Genomic DNA, 24,718 nt, shown 5'->3' with positions numbered 1-24,718 from the left:
TATAGTTAATATGTAGTAGGACATGATAAAAACAAGATAAAAAACCTATACATCGCAGTAATGAAACATAAAATGTATAACAGCGGAGTATATACGTATATCACATCTAAAAATATAATTAAATATAGTAAGGAGAAAAAAGTGTGGACCTATATATATATATATATATAGAGATCAACAGCAAGGACGCGTGGATCATGGCTATACCACAGTGATGTATAGGGAAGTAGGAGTAAAAGACTTTTTATGGACCCAGCGTTTATCAGAATTGAGTTGAAATTGAGATGAAATAATGAGGACTACATATAAGTATTATATGTGCAGAGGGCATGGAAAAACACATTGAGGGATGTGTATCTGCTACGGGCCTCTCTGTACTATTACTTTAATAATTTGAATATTCTAAACATTCGTTTAGGCCGAAAGGAGATAGGGTATTTAGTGTGTATATCCAATACATCTCCTTCCGGCATAATTGTTGATAAGATGACGTGATGGTCTCCAAAGGGGTTACTGTAAGGCCTATCAGGGAGCCATCATGTTTTTCAGAAAAATGCCGCTATACGCTATGTGTAGTAACTTTGCGTTTGATGTTGGAACGGTGTTCGCACATTCTCTCTCGTAGGGTTTGGGTGGTCCTACCCACATATTTTAAACCGCAAGGACACTTTAGTAGGTATATTATATTTTTCATCCCACAGGTGAGTTCTTGTTTGAGGGTCCACATTCCTGATAGGCCTCCTACTTCAATTCCACTGGTGCCATGGGTGATCATTGCACAACATTTGCATCTTTTTATTCCACATCTGAAAGAACCTTTTCTAGTTGGAACAATAGTTTTATTGGGTGCTCGCAATTTGGGGCAAGATGGGGCAATAATATTTTTGATCGTTTGTGCCCTTCTGAAAGTTATGGATGGCTGTTTGGGGAGTGTATTTTTGAGAATAGGATCTTTTAGCAGGATATCCCAATGTTTGGTGAGTATCTTTCTGATATGATGATGGTCTCTATTGTATCTGGTTATGAGATTATATTGATATCCCTTTGGATCAGTGGTTTTGGGGGGGGGGGCTTGTTTCAAAGCCTCTTTCTGATCTAATTTTAGAACTCTCTGAGATGAGGCCTTGATAACACTTTTAGGGTAGCCCTTATCCAAAAAACGTTCTTTTAGGACTCCTAGTTGTGTTTTTAGGGTCTTGTCGTCAGAGCAATTTCTGCGGATCCTTTTCATTTGGCCAAAGGGTATGTTCTTTATCCATTTGGTGTGATGACAGCTGGAGTAATCGAGATAGCTGTTAGCATCTACCTTTTTAAAGTGGGTGCTGGTGGTTATCTTATTCGCTACATACAAGATGGCAGTTTTGGGGTTAACATCACAAGTAAACTGAAGACCCCAATCGTTCTGATTTATCAGGGACATAAATGACATTAAATCTTCATTCTTTCCACCCCAAATAAAGATGATGTCGTCTATATAGCGACGATAGAAGATTACATTCTTATGGGATTGGAATCCTATTTTTTCCTCAAAAAGGCCCACAAACAAATTTGCATAGGAGGGTGCAAATTTTGTCCCCATAGCGGTACCCCTAGTTTGTAGGTAGAATGTCTCGTTGAACGTGAAGTAATTGTGCTCAAGGATGAATTTAATTGATTTTATAATGAACTCCTTCTGAATGGGAGGCATTCCAGAGTCTAGTTCTAGGAAGTGTCTTATTGCGCGTATTCCCAGATCGTGTAGAATATTACTATAGAGGGATGCTACGTCAAGTGTGACCCATGTGTAGTCCTCCCTCCACTCTACATTGTTAAGGTTATTGATGAGATCAGAGGAGTCTCTTAGGTATGAGGGCAATTTCTGTACATATTTTTGTAGAAAGCTATCGACATAGGCTGAGAGGTTTGAGGTGAGGGAATCTATACCGGAAATGATTGGTCTGCCAGGTGGGTTGGTGAGAGATTTGTGAATTTTAGGCAGGAAATAAAAGCGGGCTATGGTCGGATGATTGGTGGTGAGAAACATTTTTTCTTTTTTATCGATAATATTTTGGGAAAAACCCGAATCAAGCAATTCTAGTAAGGTTTTTTTGAAATTCAGCATAGGATCTTCTACGAGAACTCTGTAATAGGCCGGATCTGCCAGAATTCTTTGGGATTCTTTAACATAATCTTCAAGATTCATAATTACAACTCCTCCTCCCTTATCCGCGTTCTTTATTACTATTTCTTTGTTTTTCTTTAATTCTGATAGCGCTCTTTTTTCTCTGGTGTTGAGATTATTAGGGGGTTGTGGGACCTTGGTTTTTTTCAAGGTGTTAAGGTCGTGTAAGACCATATTAAAAAAAACTCTCTAAGTGAGGCCCTCTGCTCTCTAGCGGGTAAAAGGATGATTTTTTCTTTAGGCCAGATGGAATACAGGCCGGGACTTCATTTTCAATGGGAATAGAGATTACTTCTGTATTTGGGGGAGTCTCACTAGTAGCAGTATCGGTAAGGATATTGGATGTTGGTATTGGATGTGTTTTCTCTCCAAGGTTAATACTTTTGATGGTAAAGTGTCTTTTTAGTGTCAATTTGCGGATCCACTGATTCATGTCCACAAAAAGTTCAAAGGGGTCAGAGTGATTATTTGGGCAGAAAGAGAGTCCCTTGCGTAACAGATTAAGTTCGTCAACGTTAAGAACATGTTTGGATAGATTGAAAATCCCTCTGGTGTCTTTTAGTGGGGTGGGTTTGGGGTCATTTTTGGATTCTATCTGTAGGAACCCCTGCATTTATCTCCCATATCTGTGTTCGAACCTTAATGGGAATATTTATGTCCTTTTATGATATTTTTATATAAAAAACCATATGCCCACCTTCACCATTTTTATAATGGTTTTTGCTATTGACCACTATTAATATTATTGAGTTTCATACCTTTTTTATATATATATTTTTAATATTATTATACTATTAGATAGCTGTCCACTCTGAGCTAGTTCACTAGAGCCCCTACTAATATCTGCTGAAGATAAATAAATAATATATTTTTTATCATCCACCATCATCCAACACATAGGATTACAGGTCACCATTAGAGCCTTAGACTGGGATACCGAGATCCAATCACGTGATCGGATCTCAATCACGTGATATCATGCATGTTCTTTCCTCAATTAAAGAGCTAGTCAATTGAACCCCCTTTGTGGGACCCCTTGGGACATACTCCTGTTGATCGCAATGAGGAAAAGTACAGTAGAAATAAGTTTTATCATCTTCACCTTTTCTCCGAGTGCACTTCCGGTTTAGGTGCGTTCCACGGTGGAACGCACCGGAAGTCCAGTAAGCACCCTGTGTTGGAGACTTCGGGCGCATGGTTTTTTACAATGCTTCCCTTAGTTTATAAACACTCTACGCATCCTATTCAGTATACCGACGAGCATCGGTAATTTATATCCACTTGACTGAGGTATTAAACATGCAGCATCTTTTCAGGTTTCACTTCCGGCTCGTTTGCGTTCCACTGTGGAACGCACCGGAAGCTCCACCTTGCGTTCCTTGGGGAACGTAAATGAATATAAACATAAGAGCACAGTAAACGGTATTACACAAAAATAAGGGACACCTTATTACAGTCTCATATATATATTCTGGTTGTTGTTCCTTTCTGATTATAATAACTCTGACCTGATGCATATTTCTTGACTGCATCACCTCTGAGTGTCACTTCCGGTGCGTTCCACCCTGGAGCGCATACTGATACCGGAAGTGACATCATTGTAAGTGCATATTTGGTGTTTTTTTCTGCTATATAAAGATAATCATTGTATATGTTGATTGTACCTGCTCCTGATGAAGGGGACCCATACAGAGGCCCCGAAACGCGTTGAGCCGTCCACTTCCCCCACCCTGGCTTTGGAATAAAGAGAAAGAAAAAGGATAAGACTCCTGAGTGTGTTTTGGATCCGTATCTGACATCTCTACGGGCGACCCAGGCGCAGGAGGTGTGGTGTGGGTGTCTTGATCTTTATCCCACATTACCCTCCTGGGTGAAGTGAGTCATTTCTAATACATATGATTTTCAATCCATATGATTTTTTATATACATTGTTTACACTTATACGTGGTCATCTTTATATGATATCACTTATTTTAACACGTTATTTTAACACGTGGTTCCATATACCTTTTGGGCACACACCTATTCACAAGTGTGTCAACACCTAGGGTACCTAAAGAGTTCCACTCTTATCCCTTATCCGTATCTAAGGGTCTTTGGCGCCATCTACCTGGTCTTTTTTAGCGTTCACACGCACAACCAGTTCTGATTATGTAATGACAGGCGTATCAATCACATGAAGCAATTACTTTATTACCAGGAAACACTGTGTATGCAGCTTGCTGCAGCTTTTGGTGAAAAAACACTTGCTGCCTTCATGTCTTGTGCTCCTCTCCGTCCCTCGCAGAGTTACTCACCACCCACTATCTTCACTATTAAAAGCAGCAGAAGCTACAGAAGTCAGTTCAATCTCATCAACATGATGGATCGATTTTTTGATGCGCCACAACAGAGAGGTAAATCAGCAAACAGACATACTGCATCAACAATCACATTCAATCCTACCTGGACTATGGCTTTTTTTCTAGTGCATATGTTGTTCCCTGACTCCATGGACTTCTGGGCAGACAGACTGGAACAGCGACCCAAACTGACCCAGGATCCTCTCAGTTCTCTCTTGCCAAATCTCCAGTGTCATCTCATTAAGGGTTTTCAGCATGGCAGTGAGCGTTGCGACACCGAAACGGACTAAGCTGTCCTCCGTCAGTGTACAAAACATCACTTTTATCAAAATTAATAAAGTATCGATCTGTGAGGATTTTCACACTCCTCCAGCTCTGGCCAAATAACATATCTGCCCTTGCAGACGGTGCCCCATTATGCTGCTGCCTATCATCATGTTAATTAAACTATGGCTGCTGCCGCCCTAATCATGCCACTGTCTGTCAGCAATCATGCCACTGCTTCTATCTGCCTGCTTACGTACCATCATGCTCCTTAGATTAGCACTGCGGCCACCACTATCAGGCCACTGTCACTGTCTTCCTGCCTACTACCATGTTCTGTACCATATGACTGCTGCTGCCACCATCATTTAACTGCTGATGTCTGCCTGCCTACCATCATGTTCCATACTGTTCCCTGCTGCTAATCCCCTACTGCCATTAGCCCTACTGCCACTACTATTACCACTACAAAGTCACCACTACTACTACCACCACCACCTCTGAACAGCCACACGCACATCTACTGCTTTATCTGTTCCATGCTGTACTGCTACCGCTGCCGCTACTATTCGGCCTCATGGCACTGTTACACCCCCCCCCCCCCCCCCCCACTTTCTATACTCACACTGTAGTGCTGCTTCTCCCAATTAAAAGCTAAATTTTTCAAGGCTCGTTCAGAACAAGCCATTTTTTCTTTTGACAAGTAACACTTGTGCATGGGTAATAATGGGTAGACAGTCTGCCCCTGTTAATGCATAATGTTTGGGCACTTGTACAAAAATGTCAATCTTTCTTCTGATGTTAACTTGTGTGGGTATATAGACATGGGCAGGGATCTGCCCCCATTGAGGCATAATTTTGGATGTTTGATCCCAACAAGCCCCAGTTTTTTCCCCATAATACTGTTTGTGTTTAAACACCAAGGGACAAGTTTTGGAAGCTTTCTAATATGAAAAAGCATAATGCATCCAACCGCGCAGTGTATTTTTAACACATTGTTAACATCGTCAAGCACGTGTTTACCAATAAATAGCTTTATATGTCAGTGTCACTCTGACATTGCTGTCATTGCGTTCAAGAGTTTAAAAGGGTGGGGGAAGAGCAAAAATTAGTACAAGAGTTTAAAAAGGTAGGGGAAGAGCAAAAATTATTTAAAGAGTTTAAAAGGGTCGGGGAAGACCAAAAATTTGTATAAAAATTTACAAAAAGAGATTTTTCAAAAAAAATCTGGTCCCTAGGAGACTCAGTTGGTGCTCTATACCAATTTTTAGGGCAATGTGAGCAACTTCAACAAATCTAATTTTTAAAAAAAATATAAGAATCGGACACAAAACGAATTTCATAGACAGACACATCTTTTGTGTTTATGTAACGGAACGCCTAGCACCCCGACCGGGTACCTCCGTTGATAGATGCTCCTAGTGCTTCCAGAGGACTCCAAGCACTCCACTTGACACCGTCAGCACTGCAGACCCCACGAACCGCCGAAGCTTGGTGGAGGTCTCGCCGTCTCCTACCCACCCTGGACCTACGACAAGGCTCCAGGCTCCAGTGGGTGAACCTCTCCTAAATGCAGAGAGCAGGAACCAGGAACAAGCTCTTACAAGAGATTATACTCAGGGGAGTATTGTGATATAGCAATCCCCAAGAGTGTAGTTATCCCATTCCCCAAACATAAGCCAAAACTTCATGAAGGTATAAAAACAGGAACCCTCTTTATTTGAACACACAAGCATTGATTTATACACATCTTCGAACAAGGTTACCACCCACAGGGTTTTGTAAAAACAGCCAATCACATGTATTTACAGTATTCAAACCTTCCCAGCGATTGTACACAAAATCCCCTTCCCTCTGTCTGTAACGCAATCAACAAAATACAATGAGCATTGTCTGAGATGCAATTAACTAACACACTGCATAGTCTGAGACGCAATCAACAAAATACAATTACCAAACGTAATGGGCTAACTTAATCACTCACAGACAGAAAACACACATTTTTCCCCAAAACACAGAAAACACCTCAAAACCCCACACATCCCCATAATGTATACATCCATGGATAGCTCTGATCTGGGTGAACAACATATCAAAAAATCACCCAGATCCGAGCAGGGGTTCCCGAATTCCATGGAAGTCACATTTGGCCGGCCGCAAGCATGGCTTTCCTGCCCAAAACAGTTCCACAGATTTAAGCTGTGCGGCCGGTCTGTCTTCTCCTTCAAAGTTAGTATGGGCCATAATCCTGGGGCAGGAGGCTGGCAAACAGCCCCCTGCAAAACACCGTGGCGAGGTTGGTTTCGCCACAGTTTATGTTTCTGTTTGAACACCCGCTACCTATTTTAATCCTGCATTTAGGGTAGGAATCTTGAGTGTGTGTGTGTGTATATATATATACACAGTCAGGTCCATAAATATTGGGGCATCGACACAATTCTAACATTTTTGTCTCTATACACCACCACAATGGATTTGAAATGAAACGAACAAGATGTGCTTTAACTGCAGACTGTCAGCTTTAATTTGAGGGTATTTACATCCAAATCAGGTGAACGGTGTAGGAATTACAACAGTTTGCATAATGTGCCTCCCACTTGTTAAGGAACCAAAACGAATGGGACAATTGGCTTCTCAGCTGTTCCATGGCCAGGTGTGTGTTATTTCCTCATTATCCCAATTACAATGAGCAGATAAAAGGTCCAGAGTTCATTTCCAGTGTGCTATTTGCATTTGGAATCTGTTGCTGTCAACTCTCAAGATGAGATCCAAAGAGCTGTCACTACCAGTGAAGCAAGTCATCATTAGACTGAAAATAACAAAACAAACCCATCAGAGAGATAGCAAAAACATTAGGCGTGGCCAAAACAACTGTTTGGAACATTCATAAAAAGAAGGAACGAACCAGTGAGCTCAGAAACACCAAAAGACCCGGAAGACAATGGAAAACAACTGTGGTGGATAACCAAAGAATTATTTCCCTGGTGAAGAAAACACCCTTCACAACAGTTGACCAGATAAAGAACACTCTCCAGGAGGTAGGTGTATGTGTGTCAAAGTCAACAATCAAGAGAAGACTTCACCAGAGAGAATACAGAGGGTTTACCACAAGATGTAAACCATTGGTGAGCCTCAAAAGCAGGAAGGCCAGATTAGAGTTTGCCAAACAACATCTAAAAAAGCCTTAACAGTTCTGGAACAACATCCTATGGACAGATGAGACCAAGATCAACTTGTACCAGAGTGATGGGAAGAGAAGAGTATGAAGAAGGAAAGTAACTGCTCATGATCCTAAGCATACCACCTCATCAGTGATGCATGGTGGTGGTAGTGTCATGGCGTGGGCATGTATGGCTGCCAATGGAACTGGTTCTCTTGTATTTATTGATGATGTGACTGGTGACAAGAGCAGCAGGATGAATTCTGAAATGTTTCGGGCAATATTATCTGCTCATATTCAGCCAAATGCTTCAGAACTCTTTGGACGGCGCTTCACAGTGCAGATGGACAATGACCCAAAGCATACTGCAAAAGCAACCAAAGAGTTTTTTAAGGGAAAGAAGTGGAATGTTATGCAATGGCCAAGTCAATCACCTGACCTGAATCCGATTGATCATGCATTTCACTTGCTGAAGACTAAACTGAAGGGAAAATGCCCCAAGAACAAGCAGGAACTGAAGACAGTTGCAGTAGAGGCCTGGCAGAACATCACCAGGGATGAAACCCAGCATCTGGTGATGTCTATGCATTCCAGACTTTAGGCTGTAATTGACTGCAAAGGATTTGCAACCAAGTATTAAAAAGTGAAAGTTTGATTTATGATTATTATTCTGTCCCATTACTATTGGTTCCTTAACAAGTGGGAGGCACATATGCAAACTGTTGTAATTCCTACACCGTTCACCTTGGATGTAAATACCCTCAAATTAAAGCTGACAGTCTGCAGTTAAAGCAAATCTTGTTCGTTTCATTTCAAAACCATTGTGGTGGTGTATAGAGCCAAAAATGCTAGAATTGTGTCGATGTCCCAATATTTATGGACCTGACTGTATATATAAATAATGAAAATCCGCGGCACTCCTTGAAAGATGAAAAAAATGTACTATTTATTCACACATGTCATACAGCAACATTTCGGTTCTCTCACAGAACCTTTCTCAAGCCACTTGCTGTATGACATGTGTGAATAAATAGCACATTTTTTTCATCTTTCAAGGAGTGCCGCGGATTTTCATTATTTGTTCATCACCCTGAATCGAGGGATTACCGCTGGCACCCATCTTTCAGTCAACAAAGGAGTGCTGCCCGGCTTTTCATGTATATATATATATATATATATATATATATATATATATATATACACTGCTCAAAAAAATAAAGGGAACACAAAAATAAAACATCCTAGATCTGAGTTAATTAAATATTCTTCTGAAATACTTTGTTCTTTACATAGTTGAATGTGCTGACAACAAAATCACACAAAAATAAAAAAATGGAAATCAAATTTTTCAACCCGTGGAGGTCTGGATTTGGAGTCACACTCAAAATTAAAGTGGAAAAACACACTACAGGCTGATCCAACTTTGATGTAATGTCCTTAAAACAAGTCAAAATGAGACTCAGTAGTGTGTGTGGCCTCCACGTGCCTGTATGACCTCCCTACAACGCCTGTGCATGCTCCTGATGAGGTGGCGGACGGTCTCCTGAGGGATCTCCTCCCAGACCTGGACTAAAGCATCTGCCAACTCCTGGACAGTCTGTGGTGCAACGTGACGTTGGTGGATAGAGCGAGACATGATGTCCCAGATGTGCTCAATTGGATTCAGGTCTGGGGAACGGGCTGGCCAGTCCATAGCATCAATGCCTTCGTCTTGCAGGAACTGCTGACACACTCCAGCCACATGAGGTCTAGCATTGTCTTGCATTAGGAGGAACCCAGGGCCAACCGCACCAGCATATGGTCTCACAAGGGGTCTGAGGATCTCATGTCGGTACCTAATGGCAGTCAGGCTACCTCTGGCGAGCACATGGAGGGCTGTGCGGCCCTCCAAAGAAATGCCACCCCACACCATTACTGACCCAATGCCAAACCGGTCATGCTGGAGGATGTTGCAGGCAGCAAAATGTTCTCCACGGCATCTCAAGACTCTGTCACGTCTGTCACATGTGCGCAGTGTGAACCTGCTTTCATCTGTGGAGTGCACAGGACGCCAGTGGCAAATTTGCCAATCTTGGTGTTCTCTGGCAAATGCCAAACGTCCTGCATGGTGTTGGGCTGTAAGCACAACCCCCACCTGTGGATGTCGGGCCCTCATGTCACCCTCATGGAGTCTGTTTCTGACCGTTTGAGCAGACACATGCACATTTGTGGCCTGCTGGAGGTCATTTTGCAGGGCTCTGGCAGTGCTCCTCCTGTTCCTCCTTGCACAAATGCGGAGGTAGCGGTCCTGCTGCTGGGTTGTTGCCCTCCTACGGCCTCCTCCACGTCTCCTGATTTACTGGCTTGTCTCCTGGTAGCGCCTCCATGCTCTGGACACTACGCTGACAGACACAGCAAACCTTCTTGCCACAACTCGCATTGATGTGCCATCCTGGATAAGCTGCACTACCTGAGCCACTTGTGTGGGTTGTAGACTCCGTCTCATGCTACCACTAGAGTGAAAGCACCGCCAGCATTCAAAAGTGACCAAAACATCAGCCAGGAAGCATAGGAACTGAGAAGTGGTCTGTGGTCACCACCTGCAGAACCACTCCTTTATTGGGGGTGTCTTGCTAATTACCTATAATTTCCACCTGTTATCTATCCCATTTGCACAACAGCATGTGAAATTGATTGTCACTCAGTGTTGCTTCCTAAGTGGACAGTTTGATTTCACAGAAGTGTGATTGACTTGGAGTTACATTGTGTTGTTTAAGTGTTCCCTTTATTTTTTTGAGCAGTGTATATTTATTTCTTGAATTATCCCCCACTTATTTGTAATTTTAATAATAATTAAATAATAATTTAAAATACTGTCCAAATTAAATAAATGAGTGCCTCTCCAATGATTAGAAAAATACTTTTGCTTAAGACTTAAGGACTGTATAGCAGCATTTAGTGAAGGCATGTATAATCCAGAGGCACAAAAAGGGGTTACATCAGTCAAAGATCTTTGGAACTTACAGAAGAGGCGATATACATTCGCCAAATCAAGAGACAAACATGGCTTGAGGCTAGCACATGTCTTATCATACTACCAATTAATTATGTTTCTCCACCATAGACTTACGGACTTATTAAAAAATGTACATCTAGTGCTTATGATTAGTGAAGTTATGAAAAATTCTATTTGGCTGCTTCACTGAATTTCACAAAGAAATTTGATTCCTTATGATAAACTTTGTTACGAATCACATTACTTAGTAAGTAGAGGGCTTAATGATGGGGAACAGCAATCCTGTGGTCCCCTGTCATTGAACACCTCAGATGCCGCATTTATCGCTGATCGCGGCATCTGCTGTTAAAATAGAGGCCTTTCGGGGGTTAGTCAGGGTTAAAAAAATACATAAATAATAATACTATCAAGAGAGCTCACCGGTATACAGCTCAGCCTGCTACACCACCTAGCTATTATACAAAAAAATGTAATTAATGGCTGGTTTATTGTTTGAAAAAAATTAAAAAGAAACAATATATATCTAAAAATACATATATCTGTTTATTCCTATCTTACAATCCACATCTATCTCTATAAGGTACCAATGTTTAACATATAGGACCTTAAATAAACCTTAAAACATATATTAAAACTGGCCAATTTACAAATCGTACATATAGTGCTTGTGTCAATCCAGTAATGTTTCAAAACGCGTCTGGCAGACATCTGAACACAGCGATACAAAGAATTTGCGGCAGCAAGAAAAAGTCACATTGCCACTGAATACAACCAGTGCTGGAAAAGCCCTCATTGCAATCAGCGTCCCGGAACTTCTAACCCGCATGTGCGGTGAAGTCAGTGCCGGCACCAACGCGCAGGCCCGGGAATCAACAACGCAAGACACCCCACAGCCGAATGGGAGATACAAACAAGTATGTACCCTGATACCAGCGATATCACATGCTGGGAGTCCGGTAAGCGGAGAAGTACTGTCTGTTGTCTAATCTAAGCACTGATTGAATGAACACACTATGTATCGATTTACTCTGTGAGGAGGGAATATAACACAATAAGTGGCAACAACTAGACTACCATTTGACTATAATATATCACAAGAAAATAACACATGAGACATTGTGCAACTATTTATAATATCGCTGTGAACTTTATTCCAAAAAGTGCGTGAGCTCTGCACACGGAACTAGGAGAGGGACCGCGACTATATATTATCGCAACACAAGCACTATAAGTACGATTTGTAAATTGGCCGGTTTTAATATATGTTTTAAGGTTTATTTAAGGTCTTATATGTATAACATTGGTACCTTATAGAGATAGATGTGGATTGTAAGATAGGAATTAACAAATCTATGTATTTTTATATATCGTTACTTTTTCTTTTTTTTTATACAATAAGTCAGCCATTAAAGAGGCCGTCGTGGCCATCTTGATTGAAGAAATCTCGCAAAATCTCGGCCATCACTGTGAAGTGGTGATGTCACCCCGTGTTTCTTCAATCAAAATGGCTGCGATGGCCTATCCACAAGAAAATGGATAAGGAGTATGTTCTTTTGTTTTTTTGCTGGCATTTCAGGAAAAATAGATTCATTACCTCGAACTGTGAGGAAATTCAACTTCGCAGTGAATGAAATTTTTCATGAAATTCTGATCAAAGTAAATTTGTTTGGCTTTGATTTGCTCAACACTATTTATGACCTTTTGATTGGCTCTTTGGCAGAAAAGCAGTCCCTTTCATTGATATATGGGAGGCTAAGAAAGGTCATTTCTAAGAAGGATCTTTCATGCTTTTTAAAAAGCTGGTTAAAAGATTTCCAGGATCCAGAGCTCCAAGAAAAGATCTTTGGTGGGTGGGCCCTGCCTAATTTATAAGCCAATATATGGTTTTAATAACGTGCCAGGGAGATCCCGATAGCATGTCAACCTATCTCAAATGCCATCAACAGGAATTGGACCAGGCCCATGGTATTTGGTCCTATCCAGTAATGGTTGATTATTGGAAGATGGTAAAGGAAAAATTGCTCATTCAAGTTCCAGTCACAAGGAGAAGATAATATTTCATACTGCTCAACAAACACCGCCATTCATTCCTTTAGTAATGCAACCAGAACATGTTTTCTATCCAACTGGCTAAAGCCAAACACTCCCTCAATCCCTGAAACACTCTCAAAGGTTAGGATATGTCTAGATATGGATTGCCTGGGAGTAGAGTGCCAAAAGTTATCACTTACAAAAGCATTTATTAGGAAGTGGAAATCCTTTACTTTTGCCTTTCTAAGAGATGCTGAAATTAACAAAGAGACAACTCCCTTTTTTTTACTGCTTGGTATGCTTTAGCTGAACTGTCCCTCATGCTTAGTATGCTTTAGCTGATCTGTCATGTACACTTGGTAGACTCAAACTTATGTCTCCTGTACTGCAATGACCCAGAGGTACACTAGTAAAAGTTTTAATTTCTTGCTAAATTAAATTGTGTTCCAAGAGTCAAATGTTGTAAAAGCACTTATTTCTTTATGCACTATTTGTCGCGTATGGTCTTGTATGGGCAATATATTGTTAACCTTTGCAGACTTGGTTAGGTTGCTGAGGTGATGGGCTAAGCTCACCCCCTGGTTATAGAGTCTAGTCTGAGTGAGCCAAGAGGGAAGAGGTGAGTGTGTAACCTCCTAAAAAAAAAGCCACAAATCCAGAGACTTTTTATGTCTGATACTACAGCTGCTAGAGAAGTAACTTTACCACAAGAATACCCATGAGGGAAAAAGAACCATCAAGGCTGTGCAATGGATTCATTAAGTTGCTGCTCTTTTATGTTACTTTACATTACTACTTCTGGAAAAGGATAATTGCCTCTGGTACCAACCACACTTTCAGATGGACTGTCCACCTGGACATCTCCACTTGGATCTAAGATCTGCACCCCACTGTCTGGGAATTGCAGAAAGAGGTAATGAAAACAGACTTGAATGCCTGTGCTCATTTGGGAAGATTGCAAAGTGTATTTCGAGTGAGACTCAGGGAGTACTGCTACCATCATTGCCACTGCCTATACATGGCCATTGGGAAAAAGTATGCTCTGTAAAATACCTCAAGACTGTGCCAGTTTCTGCTGTCTGTACTGCAACTCTCATCCTCTACTTAGTAAATAGGGACTTTATTTATTCTAATTAAGCAACTTGGTTATTGCCTCTATCATATGACAGTCATTGCCTAACCCCATGCCTTGTACCCTGCCATACAACTAACGTAAAGAGCACCCCACCTTACACCAGGCAGGCGTCTAGGGTGTGCCCTGAGGGAAGAAAGGATGCACCCTTTATTCACTGCACTACCCCTGGGAATGTTGGAGTAGTAGCTGCCATGAATCACTACTACTCTAATCTGTGCCTCACCTACTACTCTCATCCTCCTCATAGTACTCCCCGGTGGGTCATTTGATGTAATACCCATCACTAGGTCCCTACTCCTTATGTTATATGTGCGATTAAGTTCTTTCCATTGTCCAGAAGGATGGAAGAGAAAGCCATCCATGGAAAAGTGGGGAGTTGGGAGGGTGAAGGGAATTGTGGTTTTGTTATTATTCTACAATTGTTCTGTATGTTTTGTGGTGTATAACCATTTATTGCTCGTACCATACTTTGTTTTCTCTATTAGCGACCAAAAAAGTTGTTTAAAAAGCAATGCTGCACTGTTAACTTTTTATACCATTTTACATTTTTCAGGAATTTTACACTAATGGCAATGCCGTTACCGATGACTGATATATCACAAGCATATCGAGTTAATCCAGGGAAAACAGAGGATGCCTTGCAACAGGTTTGGGCTCTTTTTCACTCCCAGTTTTGAAATGCTAAGCTTTTTATGCAGATCTACTCTGAAAAAGTAACTCATGCTCTTACTTTCAGTCTAGCTGGTGCACACAGTGCTAGGTCCCAGCTCCAGAACTCCAGATCATATAATGTATTGTAGGACCACATGCAAATGCCAACTTCTATATTAACCAAACTAGTAACATTTTGACTCATCCGACTCTTTATCAAGGCTTGATAAATACTCAGATGAATGTCTGATAAATACTCAGATGAGTCAAAACATCACTATGTTTGGTCAAAAAAGTTGTATTTCCATTGAATAAAGAGTGCAGCTGTCCTTCAGTATGTTACATAATGGCTAGTGTTGATCGAGCACCAAAGTGCTCGGGTGTTCGGGTGCTTGGGTCGAACACCTCGGGATGCTCGGGTGCTCTACCGAGCACCCGAGCACAATAGAAGTCAATGGGAGAAGCCGAGCATTAAACCAGGCACCCCCTGCTCTGAAGAGGGGAGAGTGTGTGGTTCATAAGAAAAGGTCAGAAATTGATGGAAACACCACCGAAATGGTTCGGGAACAGCAGGGGAGGATGTCTGGATGCATCTTGGACTCACAGGTTGCTGCTGGGAACGATATTGTCCGAGTAGTATGCCACTTTTACAGACTAACAATAATACGCACAAAACCGAAGATAAAATCGATTTTAGAGTAAAAATTGTTAGGAAACCTTCTTTCCTGTATATTTACTTGTACACTCACCTAAAGAATTATTAGGAACACCTGTTCTATTTCTCATTAATGCAATTCTCTAGTCAACCAATCACATGGCAGTTGCTTCAATGCATTTAGGGGGGTGCTCCTGGTCAAGACAATCTCCTGAACTCCAAACTGAATGTCAGAATGGGAAAGAAAGGTGATTTAAGCAATTTTGAGCATGGCATGGTTGTTGGTGCCAGACGGGCCGGTCTGAGTATTTCACAATCTGCTCAGTTACTGGGATTTTCACGCACAACCATTTCTAGGGTTTACAAAGAATGGTGCGAAAAGGGAAAAACATCTAGTATGCGGCCGTCCTGTGGGCAAAAATGCCTTGTGGATGCTAGAGGTCAGAGGAGAATGGGCCGACTGATTCAAGCTGATAGAAGAGCAACGTTGACTGAAATAACCACTCATTACAACCGAGGTCTGCAGCAAAGCATTTGTGAAGCCACAACACGCACAACCTTGAGGTGGATGGGCTACAACAGCAGAAGACCCCACCGGGTACCACTCATCTCCACTACAAATAGGAAAAAGAGGCTACAATTTGCACGAGCTCAACAAAATTGGACTGTTGAAGACTGGAAAAATGTTGCCTGGTCTGACGAGTCTCGATTTCTGTTGAGACATTCAAATGGTAGAGTCCGAATTTGGCGTAAACAGAATGAGAACATGTATCCATCCTCTGATGGCTACTTCCAGCAGGATAATGCACCATGTCACAAAGCTCTAATCATTTCACATTGGTTTCTTGAACATGACAATGAGTTCACTGTACTAAAATGGCCCCACAGTCACCAGATCTCAACCCAATAGAGCATCTTTGGGATGTGGTGGAACGGGAGCTTCGTGCCCTGGATGTGCATCCCTCAAATCTCCATCAACTGCAAGATGCTATCCTATCAATATGGGCCAACATGTCTAAAGAATGCTCATGTAAAATGTAGAGCAGATAACCAGTGGCACTACACCAAACCTAAAATTGTCAGGATGCGACTGCCGAGGAGTGGTGCCTCACGGAGGTGCTCAGCTTGTAGCTGCAGTGAGCATATGTGATAAAAAGAAAAAGAAAACAAAACGAGCGGCACTCACCGTTGATAGGCAGGTTACTTTATTCCATGGCAGGAGGGGGGTGCAAGGGTTGCAGATACAGCAGCAAATAAGCAACAGCCGTTTCGCGCGTGTATGCGCTTCTTCTGGCTTTCCAACACTGAAGAGGTCACGGCACCTTCTTATAGTGCACAGGAAGCCGCATCATCACAGTAATATGCTTAATTACTAAGTAATCAACACCTGGCCTCTCAAGAGGGAGGGCAGGGATTACAGTCAGGCGGGACCTCTTCAATGATGTAAGGTGCATATGTGAACATACATAAACCAATAAGAACAAATCAAAATACGAAAATACAATAAGCAAGAGTGGTTCATTACAAAAATACGCTCATATCTATTTTTTCATTTAGTCCCAGCGGACCCAATGCATCCGTGCGTAGGATCCATATAGTTTCTCTTCTCAGAAGCTCCCTTTCTCTGTCACCACCTCTTTCAGTGCGGTTAACTACTTCAAGGCCAGCAAAAGTCAGCACATTGGGATTTCCACTATGTGCCTTATTCACATGATCTATTAACCGCGGAACACCCTTTCCTGTTTTTAAGGAGTTTAGGTGTTCGCGGAATCTTTCAAATAAGCAGCGGATAGTTTTTCCGATGTAGAAGCGTCCGCATCTACATAAAATTATATAAACCACAAATTTGCTGCGGCAGGTAATAAGTGGAAAAACCCTATGTTCTATCCCTGCAAAAGAGATCACTTGTAGTTGGGAATTGAAGCTGCAGAAGGAACAGTTTCTGCAACTCCTATTCCCTTTTGGTCTCTGTTCAGACAGCCATGTGAGACGTTTTTTCCTGAAATGGCTAGTTACCACTTGATCGCGTATAGTATGGCATCTTCTAAACGCTATCACTGGTTTCATATCTTTCAATTGTTTTAGGGAATCGTCCCTCACTAGGATACTCCAATTTTTCTTTATGACCTGTTTTATCTTATCGGCCATAGGACTGAATTTAAAGGAAAAGGCGAAGGGTGGGGGCCCTTTTATTGAGGGTTTACCCTCCCTTACTTCTGTCTGATGTACTTGTGACGCTTTTGTCATAGCTTGATTCAACAAGTCTGGGGGATACCCTCTACGTCTCAGCCTAGCGCGCAGATCCTGCGCCTGTTTATCATAACTCATTGAGGTGGTATTTATACGTGCAAGTCTTCTGAATTGGCCATATGGCACTGATTGTTTTACTGTGCTTGGGTGATAGCTGGAGAAATGGGCCCCCACCCTAAAAGGGCCCCCACCCTTCGCCTTTTCCTTTAAATTCAGTCCTATGGCCGATAAGATAAAACAGGTCATAAAGAAAAATTGGAGTATCCTAGTGAGGGACGATTCCCTAAAACAATTGAAAGATATGAAACCAGTGATAGCGTTTAGAAGATGCCATACTATACGCGATCAAGTGGTAACTAGCCATTTCAGGAAAAAACGTCTCACATGGCTGTCTGAACAGAGACCAAAAGGGAATAGGAGTTGCAGAAACTGTTCCTTCTGCAGCTTCAATTCCCAACTACAAGTGATCTCTTTTGCAGGGATAGAACATAGGGTTTTTCCACTTATTACCTGCCGCAGCAAATTTGTGGTTTATATAATTTTATGTAGATGCGGACGCTTCTACATCGGAAAAACTATCCGCTGCTTATTTGAAAGATTCCGCGAACACCTAAACTCCTTAAAAACAGGAAAGGGTGTTCCGCGGTTAATAGATCATGTGAATAAGGCACATAGTGGAAATCCCAATGTGCTGACTTTTGCTGGCCTTGAAGTAGTTAACCGCACTGAAAGAGGTGGTGACAGAGAAAGGGAGCTTCTGAGAAGAGAAACTATATGGATCCTACGCACGGATGCATTGGGTCCGCTGGGACTAAATGAAAAAATAGATATGAGCGTATTTTTGTAATGAACCACTCTTGCTTATTGTATTTTCGTATTTTGATTTGTTCTTATTGGTTTATGTATGTTCACATATGCACCTTACATCATTGAAGAGGTCCCGCCTGACTGTAATCCCTGCCCTCCCTCTTGAGAGGCCAGGTGTTGATTACTTAGTAATTAAGCATATTACTGTGATGATGCGGCTTCCTGTGCACTATAAGAAGGTGCCGTGACCTCTTCAGTGTTGGAAAGCCAGAAGAAGCGCCTACACGCGCGAAACGGCTGTTGCTTATTTGCTGCTGTATCTGCAACCCTTGCACCCCCCTCCTGCCATGGAATAAAGTAACCTGCCTATCAACGGTGTGTGCCGCTCGTTTTGTTTTGTTTTTCTTTTTATCACATATGCTCACTGCAGCTACAAGCTGAGCACCTCCGTGAGGCACCACTCCTCGGCAGTCGCATCCTGACAATTTTAGGTTTGGTGTAGTGCCACTGGTTATCTGCTCTACATTTTACATGAACTTTTTGAACTTTGCTCCTTATTGGCTCCGGTAGAGCACACACGCAACCTACTCATATGGATCAAATTGGTTCTGTACCAAATATGATGGACAGTTCAGCAGAGTCTGAACCTAAACCGGGAGTAATGGAAGGCAGAGAGGGGGCAGACGCATATTTCTTGCAGTGCAACCAAAAAGATATTTACGAAATACTCAGCACAAAAGCTCTGGAGGGAAAAGTGATACAAATGGCTGCAAAAGAAGTCCGTATTTATTGGACAGTCAGCTCGCTTAAATCCTACCAGGAAAGCAAAAGAGTGCCAAGAGGTTTAAGAATTTTCAAGGAAATATCCCAGTTCCAAGAGGACCCACTTTTTATCACTGAATGGCATCGGATCCACCAGGAATTTTCCCTCACCATTATGGACACAGTGCTAAAACAAAACGAGAAAGAATACGCTAAAATAACAACTGAATTACAGAAAGCAAAGACCGTTTTGGCATCCCGCCATACTGACAGCCAATCGCAAGCCTTTTTGAAACGAATGGATAAAAAACTGACCATAATACAAAATAGCATAAAAGAAAATAAACGTGACAAGTTTTTACGTGATAAGCTAGATTACGACGCAGGCAAAATGTTCAACTGGGGCAACAGACAACAGACAAGGATACGTCCAAAAAGAAGGAAGAGCGACTACTGGACATCAGATTCGGACTCTAGTGCCCATGATGATACCGACAACTCTTCTATGGACATGAGCCCTTTAGACAGGGCACTAGAAGGGGAAGAGGGAATAGTAAGAAACAAAAACAAAAATATAGGGAAGCAAGGTTACAAACGCAAACAGGTATCCTGGAAACGATAGAGGAGGAACCTGTCAGTGAGGAGACCCTGGTGGTTAATTTGTCCGGGATCGAATTGCCCCGGGACTGTGAACGCGTGCTCAATAAGGGCCTCAATTACAGTCTCACGGAACAGTTCGATCCAGTACAATTCGAGATAGACCTATTTAAAGCCACCAGAAAACTTAACCTTAAAAGAATATATGAGAACCCTATAGCTCCCAAAATACCTCCTATCCACCTTGAAGGGGAACGACCTATGAGTATCGGCCCTCTAGGTTTCAGCATCAATGCTAACTTTAGCGATGAAGAAATCTCTTGCCTTGAGGCCTTGACAGATTCCGTGTTGAGGGATCAGGCACAGGATATTGAATGCCCTGCGTTTACAGGGGGCATTCGCTCCACCTATTGTCCCCCCTTGCCCGCCGGCTCTAGCATTGACCTCTTCCAGCAAAGAGTGTTGGAAGAGGTTAAGGCTTTGGTATATCCCCGTGCTGAAAATAATCTCACAGATGCAGAGAAAAAAGCCTTAAAGTGGCTGAAAAACAGAGAGGATCTATTGGTGAAGCCGGCGGACAAGGGGGGTAATATAGTGATACTGAGCAAGTCTTACTATGTTTCCGAAGCACTTAGACAATTGGATGACAGACAGGTGTATGAGAAATTGTGTACTGATCCCACTTGGAAAATCCAAAATATTCTGCGCAGTTTTTTACATACATACGTAGAGAAAAATGTAGTACCACGCCAGCAGGCAGAAAAACTGCTTCCGATTTTTCCGAGACGGCCCACCTGGTATTTTTTGCCTAAAATACACAAGTCACTGACCCAGCCCCCTGGGCGACCTATTGTCTCCGGGACTGGGTCAGTGACCGAACCGGTGTCCAGGTACATAGACTGGCTGTTGAGACCTATCGTTAAGATGATACCCTCACATTTGAGGGACACGTCGGACCTCCTCCGGTCACTGACCGATATTTAGTGGCAGGAGGAGTTCCGACTCGTGTCCCTCGATGTGGAGAGTCTCTATACCCGGATCCCTCAGGATAAGGGCATTGAGGCAGTGATGGAAGTCCTACAGAACACAGATAGAAGTGAGGACTTCAAGATGTTCATCACGGAAGGCCTGAAACTAATTCTCACTAACAATGCCTTTATGTTCGGAGATTCCTGGTATAAACAAAGGGTCGGTACCGCGATGGGGACCCCAGTGGCGTGTACTTTTGCCAATCTGTACCTGGCCCGGTTCGAAGACCGTTTTGTGTACTCGAGTTTTAATCCATTTCTGAAATATATGCATGCCTATTACAGATTCGTGGATGATGTTTTCATCATATGGTCCAGCGACGAGGCACATTTCCGGGCTTTCGTGGATTACTTGAATACACAGAATGACATGAACATGCGATTTACTTACCAGTTTGGGGGCAATAAAATCGAGTTTCTGGATGTAGTGGTATCAGTGGTGGAGGGGGAGTTGGTGACGGAAGGTTTTCGCAAGCCGACCGCCGCCAACTCCCTCCTCCATTTCTCCAGCTATCACCCAAGCACAGTAAAACAATCAGTGCCATATGGCCAATTCAGAAGACTTGCACGTATAAATACCACCTCAATGAGTTATGATAAACAGGCGCAGGATCTGCGCGCTAGGCTGAGACGTAGAGGGTATCCCCCAGACTTGTTGAATCAAGCTATGACAAAAGCGTCACAAGTACATCAGACAGAAGTAAGGGAGGGTAAACCCTCAATAAAAGGGCCCCCACCCTTCGCCTTTTCCTTTAAATTCAGTCCTATGGCCGATAAGATAAAACAGGTCATAAAGAAAAATTGGAGTATCCTAGTGAGGGACGATTCCCTAAAACAATTGAAAGATATGAAACCAGTGATAGCGTTTAGAAGATGCCATACTATACGCGATCAAGTGGTAACTAGCCATTTCAGGAAAAAACGTCTCACATGGCTGTCTGAACAGAGACCAAAAGGGAATAGGAGTTGCAGAAACTGTTCCTTCTGCAGCTTCAATTCCCAACTACAAGTGATCTCTTTTGCAGGGATAGAACATAGGGTTTTTCCACTTATTACCTGCCGCAGCAAATTTGTGGTTTATATAATTTTATGTAGATGCGGACGCTTCTACATCGGAAAAACTATCCGCTGCTTATTTGAAAGATTCCGCGAACACCTAAACTCCTTAAAAACAGGAAAGGGTGTTCCGCGGTTAATAGATCATGTGAATAAGGCACATAGTGGAAATCCCAATGTGCTGACTTTTGCTGGCCTTGAAGTAGTTAACCGCACTGAAAGAGGTGGTGACAGAGAAAGGGAGCTTCTGAGAAGAGAAACTATATGGATCCTACGCACGGATGCATTGGGTCCGCTGGGACTAAATGAAAAAATAGATATGAGCGTATTTTTGTAATGAACCACTCTTGCTTATTGTATTTTCGTATTTTGATTTGTTCTTATTGGTTTATGTATGTTCACATATGCACCTTACATCATTGAAGAGGTCCCGCCTGACTGTAATCCCTGCCCTCCCTCTTGAGAGGCCAGGTGTTGATTACTTAGTAATTAAGCATATTACTGTGATGATGCGGCTTCCTGTGCACTATAAGAAGGTGCCGTGACCTCTTCAGTGTTGGAAAGCCAGAAGAAGCGCATACACGCGCGAAACGGCTGTTGCTTATTTGCTGCTGTATCTGCAACCCTTGCACCCCCCTCCTGCCATGGAATAAAGTAACCTGCCTATCAACGGTGAGTGCCGCTCGTTTTGTTTTCTTTTTCTTTTTATCACTCATGTCTTAGGCCTCTTTCACACTTGCGTTGTTGGGATCCGGCATGCACTTCCGTTGCCGGAGGTGCCTGCCGGATCCGTAACAACGCAAGTGTACTGAAAGCATTTGAAGACGGAACCGTCTTCCAAATGCTTTCAGTGTTACTATGGCACCCAGGACGCTATTAAAGTCCTGGTTGCCATAGTAGGAGCGGGGAGCGGGGGAGCAGTATACTTACAGTCCGTGCGGCTCCCCGGGCGCTCCAGAATGACGTCAGAGCGCCCCATGCGCATGGATGACGTGATCCATGTGATCACGTGATCCATGCGCTTGGGGCGCCCTGACGTCACTCTGGAGCGCCCGGGGAGCCGCACGGACGGTAAGTATGCTGCTCCCCTGCTCCCCGCTACACTTACTATGGCTGTCAGGACTTTAGCGTCCCAGCAGCCATGGTAACTATTCAGAAAAAGCTAAACGTCGGGTCCGGCAATGCGCCGAAACGACGTTTAGCTTAAGGCCGGATCCGGATCAATGCCTTTCAATGGGCATTGATCCCGGATCCGGCCTTGCGGCAAGTGTTCCGGATTTTTGGCCGGAGCAAAAAGCGCAGCATGCTGCGGTATTTTCTCCGGCCAAAAAACGTTCCGTACTGGAACTGAAGACATCCTGATGCATCCTGAACGGATTACTCTCCATTCAGAATGCATTAGGATAATCCTGATCAGTATTCTTCCGGCATAGAGTCCCGACGACGGAACTCTATGCCGGAAGACAAGAACGCAGGTGTGAAAGAGCCCTAAAGAATGCTATCAGCACCTTGTGGAATCAATGCCACGTAGAATTAAGGCAGTTCTGAAGGCAAAAGGGGGTTCAACACCATATTAGTATGGTGTTCCTAATAATTCTTTAGGTGAGTGTATATAAAGTGCAAGTGCTGCCAAAAATTGCAAGGAAGAGACACTCTGATACAACCTGTAAATCACATAAAGGAGGGCCTCATTCACATTGTAGTACAATTGTTCAGGTAGTGGGACTCCTACACTCATAAAGCCTATGCACTAAGTGAAAGGGCTTCCAAAAATTACAAGGAACCAGCACTACAATATACCCTTTATTACACATAAAGGAGGGCATCATACACCCTTGAAAAATTATGATTGATTGGCCTGCTGATGACCCTTAAAAACATTAGGAGCAAGGGCCTCCTAGTGACCCTCTAAAACATTATGGGCGAGTGCCTGCTACTGAGCTGACCATTGAAAAAATTATGGGCGAGTGCCTGCTGCTTAGCTAAACATTGAAAAAATTATGAGTGAGGGCCTGCTGGTAAGCTGACCCTCAAAAACATATGCAAGGGCCTGCTGGTGAGCTGACCTTGTAAAACATTATGGTTGAGGGCCTGCTGGTGAGCTGACCCTCAAAAACATTATATGCGAGGGCCTGCAGGTGAGCTGACCCTCTAAAAGATTGTAGGTGAGGGCCTGGTGGTGAGCTGACCCAATAAAACATTATATGTGAGGGCCTGCAGGTGAGCTGACCATCTAAAAGATTGTAGGTGAGGGCCTGCTGGTGAGCTGACCCTCTAAACATTATATGCGAGCACCTGCAGGTGTGCTGACCCTCTACAACATTAGGAGCGAGGGCAGACTAATAAGCATGTTGATATGATGGAAGAGGAGGAGGACGATAAAAGGAAGATTAAACCATATACCCTTTTTTGTGGTGGAAGGAGTGCATGGGAATACAGTGTATTCAGTACATTATAAAAACACATTTAAAGTGCCTTTATGTTCAGCAGCTTTCCTCTGGTGGAGTAGAGACGTCAGGGGCAATCCAGGCCTTGTTCATTTTTATGAGAGTCAACCTGTCAGCATTTTCAGTTGACAGGTGGCGGCAGGGCAGGCCAGCACCTCCACACCGTAGAGCGCCAGTTCATGCCACGTGTCCAGCTTGGACACCCAGTAGTTGTAAGGCACAGAGGGATCATTGAGAATGCTGACACTGTCTGCTTTTTACTCCTTCACCATCTTCCAAAATGTTTCCCTCCTTGTGACACTAGGCTGTGCATCAGGGTGAGGGTGCTGGCGGGGAGTCATGAAACTGTCCCAGGCTTTGGAAAGTGTTGGAACTGC

General features: G+C 42.9%; 1 protein-coding gene across 2 annotated transcripts in view; it reads left to right on the top strand.

The window, feature by feature from the left end:
• The window catches only part of LOC120980842 (capping protein, Arp2/3 and myosin-I linker protein 3-like), a 1,329,972-nt gene that overhangs the window by 1,198,881 nt on the left and 106,373 nt on the right, over window positions 1-24,718 (top strand). For both annotated transcript variants that reach the window (XM_040410169.1, XM_040410170.1), the window contains one exon: window positions 14,642-14,735. In XM_040410169.1, coding sequence (XP_040266103.1) covers window positions 14,642-14,735 — 94 coding nt within the window. The remainder of the gene's footprint in view (window positions 1-14,641; window positions 14,736-24,718) is intronic.

Source organism: Bufo bufo, chromosome 10, assembly GCF_905171765.1.
Source record: "Bufo bufo chromosome 10, aBufBuf1.1, whole genome shotgun sequence".
Lineage (NCBI taxonomy): Eukaryota > Metazoa > Chordata > Amphibia > Anura > Bufonidae > Bufo > Bufo bufo.
The sequence above is the reverse complement of the archived record's forward strand: the minus strand, read 5'-3'. Positions and strand labels throughout refer to the sequence as shown.